Source organism: Benincasa hispida, chromosome 2 (assembly GCF_027475165.1).
Source record: "Benincasa hispida cultivar pf3 chromosome 2, pf3_genome.v1.1, whole genome shotgun sequence".
Lineage (NCBI taxonomy): Eukaryota > Viridiplantae > Streptophyta > Magnoliopsida > Cucurbitales > Cucurbitaceae > Benincasa > Benincasa hispida.
This window is the reverse complement of record NC_143479.1, coordinates 28,801,915-28,808,360: the sequence shown is the minus strand read 5'-3', so window position 1 is coordinate 28,808,360 and position 6,446 is coordinate 28,801,915. Positions and strand designations below refer to the sequence as shown.

The following is a 6,446-nucleotide window of genomic DNA, read 5'->3' as shown; positions in this document are numbered from 1 at the left end:
CAGCATTTGGTTCAGGACATTATGACTCAGAGGCTGGTCCTTCGTCTTCATACGTGCATGGACATGGTCGGGGTCGTGGAGAGCATAATGAATATTTATATCATGAAGAGTCTGCAGAGGTACCAGAGCAACATCAAAAAGAACAAGAGCAACCTCAAATTCGAAGTCAACAACGACAACCAGCTCGAAATCGATGACGTCCGCCTTGTGGGACACATTGATTTTTGTAATTATTTTTATATAAATGAGATATTTTAATTTACACTTTTATTTTTATAAGATATTATTATTATTTAATTTATTCTTTTTAGAGTTTAAATAAAATAATAAAATAATAAAATATTTTTAAAAATTATTTTTATAAAATGGAAAATTTAAAAAAATAAAAAGAAAGAAGAAGGTCGAATGTCTAAATTATTAAAAAAAAAAAAAAATCTAAAGGTCGAGGGTTCAAAATTCGACCTAGGTCGACCTATTAAAAAAAAAACAACAATATTTTTCTAAATAGTTTCAAAAGTACAATATTTTTCTAAATAGTTTTTAAAACTACCATATATTTTTAATTTTCCCAAATTTTTTTACCTCCCCTTTTATTATTGAGTTACTATTCTATTTCTAGCTCACTTTCTTTCTCTTTGCTCATTTTTTGGTTCACTTTCTCATCTTTGTCATTTATCTTTATTATTTGGAAAACTCCACTCGTTGTCATAGATGTTTAGTGTTGCTAGAGAAAGAAGAAACAATTCTATTCGTTATCTTATCATTATTGTCTGTCTTGAGAGGAGAAATATAAAGGAGAAAGAGTTGTTACCAATCTAGAGGAAGAAGAGAGGGAGAAATAGAACAGGAATTGAGAGAGAAATGAAGAAAATTACTTTTAAAAAGACAAAAAAAAAAAAAAAAAAAAAAAAAAAAAAAAAAAAAAATTCTGATTCAATTTTCTAGTCAGTAAATAGTTTGCGGTAAACGAATTCTTTGAGAATTAGAACAATTTTCAAAAAGAAATAATAATAATAATAGCCTTATTTATAATTCTATTCAGACAATTTTTGAGAAATTGATCAAATAAAGTTTTGATTTTGTCTTGACTCAAAAAATAAAATAATAAGCAATAAATATTCAAAAAGTTTCAAAGGGGCAAGGCATTATGTTGAAAAACCATATAATAATATCCTTCAGTCATGCAATTTTCTTAATTCCATCTGAATCTACCAAACCATTCATTATTTCGAATTACAAGTAGAGAAATTCAATTTTTTTTAATAAATTGAAAAACATGAAAATGGAGGATTTAGACAAGGTATGTTTTAGGGGGTGTTTGGCCCCCCAAGTTGAGTTGGGTGGGTAAAAAAAACTCATTCACTATTTAATTCACCAATTATTAAAGAGATTTATTACCTCGTTATTCATGTTAACTCTTACCTCGTCATTCGTATCAACTCTCCCAATTACTCTTCTCCTATAATAATTACCAATTCAACTTATCTCAATCTGAGCACCAAACGGCCCCTTAGACATTTAGCAGCTAATTTGATCATAGCTGAACGGGTTAACAATTCCTTCATTAAATTTAAAATAAACAGATGGGTTAGGATCACTTTTGACCCTTTTTTCCCTCAAAAGATATCACTTCTAACTTCCTAAAAGCAGTTCAAATATCAACTCAAAATGTTTATATTCTGAAAGAAACTATTAAAAAAAAGAGCTGATTTGGCATCAACTTCATCAACTGTCACCTAATTCTTAAATATAAACTATAAAAGAAGATGAACAATTTTGATCTGTCACATAGAAAGGTTTAAACTTAGACATGGGTGAATGAAAATGATAAAAGAAGAGTATATGAATAATAATATACATAATGGATCAAATCGTTAATAAGGATAATTACGTAAACATCAAAAACCAGAAGCTTACAACAAGCCTTCAAAAGACGCCTATGCATAAGTTAAAGAGATCCACTACTATTATATCACAACTAAATCTACAGATCCAATCTGGCACGGCAAATACCCTTGATTCAGAGGTCGAAAGCTTGAATCTTTCCAACCCCACATGTTGAACTCGACAAAAACAAAAAAGAGCAGCTGATGGCTTCTGTATTTGGTTCAGATGTCCAGATTACTACCAACTTACTTCTGGAAAACTAAAATTGGTCTATTGAATCCTCCTGAATTGCTGTCTGACAAGCCGAGGGTTAAGGCTTCAACTGTTCTGAATCCAATCTGGGGTGGCATTTTGTCCAAAAATTAGTGAAAACTAATGTTGTTTGAAAAACTCATCCAAATAAATCATAAAAATACCTTGTCTAGGAGTATCTCTTGGAACTCTTCTGGACGGATCTTTATTGTCTTGAAGTTCATTTTAGTTGTCTGCATTTGAAAGATCAGCTGAAATCTAAGGCAATGTGACACGAGAAGCTAGAAGAGTTGTAAGAAAATTTTCAAGTTTGATTAAAAGTGGTAGTTGATTAACAATCTGGATGCACTGAATATTTTACCTCGGAAACACTATAGTTGGTTTCATAAGACTTCCAAGGTTGAGGCTCCAAAACAAGAATGCCACCCTGCCTTTCAGAATGAATGCATAAATAAGAAGGCTCTTAATTAGATTTAAAATGTACATACAAACATATAAAACAAAGTGCAAGATGGTACGCATGTATGACGATTAAGCACCAGGTTAAGCAGTTTCCAAATCTTGGAAAACAATGTAATTAAGCCATCATCTCCCCAGTTTAGATGAATCCACTTTGCCACACTCAAACTGCAATGCAGAAAAAAACATGCATATTGTAACCCCAGAAGGGAAATGTATCAAGGGTCAAGGAAACAAATAGCGTTAATGTGCAACACACAAGAAAAAAAGATTAACTTACCAAAGAATGGTATCATAACGCTTCTCAGGTGGATGGTGACTGAATATAAAATTCTGCCGTTTGAAGGAGACAACGGTATGGAGATCATGTTCTTTGGAAGAAGAAATACTTGTACAAGCTTCTAAATCTATCCTTGAAGCTCTGGAAGCACCACGCTTACCATTATTAGGGTTCCCATCACCCAGTCTTGTTGCCCTTCTAAGATTCCAATAAGCATCTTCAACTCGATCTTGCATAAGGAGAAGATCAGGTTGGAAACAAAGCAACCAATAATATAGAAAGACCAAGAGGTTAACTCCAGTTTAAGCACCTTGATTTGTGAAAAAATTTTCACTTTTGAGATCAACTTCCTCCTAAAATAACTACCAAGGCATGATGTAATGATTACTAAAGCTACCAGTGAAAAGATAGACTTCATATTGATTAAGTCACTATAATCCATGAAACTGAACAATGAAAGTTCCAAATTATTTTCTCTACGCACAAACTTCTTCAGGCAAATACTGGGCAGTTTATAGTTGGTATGCACAACTTGCAACAATGAGAAAAATCTTCTAGGACTTGAAGACTTTCCTTCTTTAATGCATAGAACAGTTTCAGATCATGAGCTTTGATTCAGTTCCCACCCATTTAGTAACTAAGAGGCTCTCCAGCATGATATAGATTATAAATATTAGAAGAAACAATTTCATCGATGCTCCCTAATGATAGAGTCAAACAATAAATCAACATCCAGCCATCTCAGGCTATATTTTACATGACTAAATACATAAGTGCCTAAAATAGTTATTAATAAAATGCATCATTGATTAAGGCTTAGACCTTCAAAGAAAAATAACCATTCACAAAATGGCATCCATATAATTTGTGAAAGTATAAAGTGGATCTGCAATGAGCTGCAGAGCACAAAGTATAGATCTTACCAGAATCAATATCAACACCAAGAATACTCCGGCAATTAAACCTTCTAGCTGAAAAAGGAAAATTATCCGCATAAGTAAAGAACTTTAGTATTTGAGGAAAACCAATTCCACAATCTTCAATAAATAATGAGAAATAGATAGCCAGTGATTACAGAGCTTCCTTGCACTCAAATGCACACAAAAGACAGTTTTAAGCCTTCCAAGCATGTCCTATTATCCATACGTAAAATGAGTAAAAAGTTCATAAAAGTGCAGCGCATGACCATGATGTATCAATCTTTTTTCTTTTCTTTACATATAAATACTGAGATGCAAGTATTGCTCTACCTATCTGTATGGTAACTATCCCATTATTGCATCCAATATCCAGGCAATCCTTGCCTTCAAACCATTCTTTCTTGAAAACCTTTAAACGAGGATCTTCAACCAAATTTTGACCTACCTGCAACACAAAAAAACAAAAATAATAATAATGATGATGATGATGATAAAGAACGAAAAAGCACGAATCAAAAATGGCAACAGCACTGAAGTTGGAAAAACAAAGATTTAACTGATATAAACAAAGAACCAAAATCAGTTCTAATGTTAACCAGAAACCGGAAACAATCAAGAATACTTCCCTTAGCTATATTTACCACCAGACCAGAGAGAGACAACAAGGAACCCTAGGGGAAGTGGGGAAGAATAGGGCAGGAGAAATACCCGGTAGCCATAGTAATTTTGATAATTGCCATAGGGAAAAGCATGCTTCCTGCGTTTTTTAGGATTTTTCTTTAGTTCTGCTTCGGTTTTCTCCTGCTCTTCGGCCATTACCTCAAATCGAAACTTCAGTTATCTCCGTTGCTGATACTCCCGGAAGTGAAGATGCAACGTGGATAAACGATAGTAAATTTCCGGCAGAATAAGCGGCGGCAGCGAAGAAGTAATATGTCTAGGGTTAGGCAGCTTCTACTAACGACTGTTATGTTATTCCCAATTTTCGCGGCAAAACCGTGGCGGCGCGTATGTAGCTCATTTTTCGTCTTTTCCATTTTCTTTTTCACCCCTGTTTCATTCATCTAACCTTCCGTTGAAATAGGGAGGTCTTCAAAAAGTAATAAAAAAGCACAAATTATTTACAAAATAGCAAAATTTTAATCCAGCTCAACTCAAAATGAAGTAAAGAAATAGAAGAAAAGTCCCATCCATGGTAGTGAAATATCAAAAATGTCCCTAGCCCACACGTGGATTATCCAAAACCCGACCGATTAATTACGATTAATTTGATTACCCATCAATCGGCCCGATATCGCTCATGCTTGCTTCTTCTCCTTCCCACGCCTTCTTCCAATGGCTTCTTCTTCATCAAACAGTGCATGATAACAATCTATAGTCATCTATCTCGTCGATTGTCCTTCTTCCACTATTGTTCTTCTTTCGTTGCCTCTCTTTCTTCCATTGGTCATCTTCTTCTTCCACTGCTTTATCTTCATCTTCTTCTTCTTCTTCTTCTTCCTCTGTCGCTACTACTCAATCTACTTCTCTCATTGCTGCTGAATATTTCACTGCTTCTCCTTCAAGGTTACAGTCTATATCAAATCAACTCTTCAAGATTATAATCATTCTCTTTTCTTTTCATTTCATCAACTCTTCCATTTAATCATAGTTATTAAACCTTACTAAACCTAATTTTTTTTTAATAGATGGTAAGCAAAAAATAAAAAGTTGTCAAAACTAGATCAACAACAAGCAAAGGAAGCAAAGGAAAAGGAAAGAAAACAATGAAAGTTGAATCATCAATAAGCACAACAAAAGGAAACAAAATAAAATCTGAAGAGAAGAAAAAGGTAAAACAAAGGTAGATGTGATAGAGAGTGGCAGTGTTCTATCACTGTCTATCACAAATAGACAATGATAGGATCACTAAACATTGTGTTGATTAATGATTGTTGTTGGTAGATAGTGTCAATGGTTTGCACTCTCTAAATATTTTTTTTGTTGTTGGTAGATAGTTTTATATCTTGTTCATTGTCTATCTCCATGTATCAATAGAACTTTAACATCAATACATACATGTCTATCTGAGATAGAAAGAGAAAGAATACTATCTTTATCTATCTGAGATAGATAGAGACTGAAATAGAAGGAGATAGAATACGATATTTGAGATAGACAGAGATAGTTATCATTATCTATCTAAGATAGACAAGGATAGAATTAAACAATAACATCACTTTATATGGTTTCCTCTCTCTCTCTCTCTCTATATATATATTCCCTTTGCTTTTGGTAGATAGTTTCATGTTCTGTTCATAGCTTATTTAATAGATACTTGTTTATCTGAGTATATCTATTGATAACTTTGAATTGAGATAGACAGAGATAGAGTACTATCAGTGTCTATATGAGATAAACAGTGATAGTTCTCTATTAGTGTCTATCAGAAATAGATAGAGATAGAATACTATCTCTTTCTATCTAAGATAGACAGTGATAGACTTCAATGATAAACAGTAATATCATTTTATATATGGTTTGCAATATATATTTTTTTTGTTGTTGGTAGATAGTTTTTCATTATGTTCACCTTATGCATTGATGCTTATTTAATAGATACTTGTTTATATGAGTGTACCTATTGGTAACTTTGAATTGAGTTAGAC

General features: G+C 33.0%; 1 protein-coding gene across 4 annotated transcripts; it reads right to left on the bottom strand.

The window, feature by feature from the left end:
* Positions 1–1,819: 1,819 nt before the first annotated feature.
* Positions 1,820–4,872, bottom strand: LOC120070544 (S-adenosyl-L-methionine-dependent methyltransferases superfamily protein). 4 transcript variants are annotated; one of them, XM_039022335.2, is made up of 9 exons: positions 4,507–4,790; positions 4,129–4,243; positions 3,954–4,011; positions 3,802–3,849; positions 2,879–3,107; positions 2,658–2,766; positions 2,501–2,566; positions 2,304–2,372; positions 1,820–2,225 (listed from the first exon to the last, which is right to left on the bottom strand). In XM_039022335.2, exons 3-9 carry the CDS (start codon positions 4,006–4,008, stop codon positions 2,133–2,135), a joined length of 669 nt encoding a protein of 222 aa, XP_038878263.1. In that variant the 5' UTR covers positions 4,009–4,011; positions 4,129–4,243; positions 4,507–4,790; the 3' UTR covers positions 1,820–2,132. The 4 variants fall into 4 exon arrangements, with proteins under 4 accessions (XP_038878263.1, XP_038878261.1, XP_038878262.1 ...); XM_039022333.2 differs by lacking the exon at positions 3,954–4,011 and having other exon boundaries at positions 4,507–4,872; XM_039022334.2 differs by lacking the exon at positions 3,954–4,011 and having other exon boundaries at positions 2,679–2,766; positions 4,507–4,872.
* Between the last annotated feature and the right edge of the window lie 1,574 nt (positions 4,873–6,446).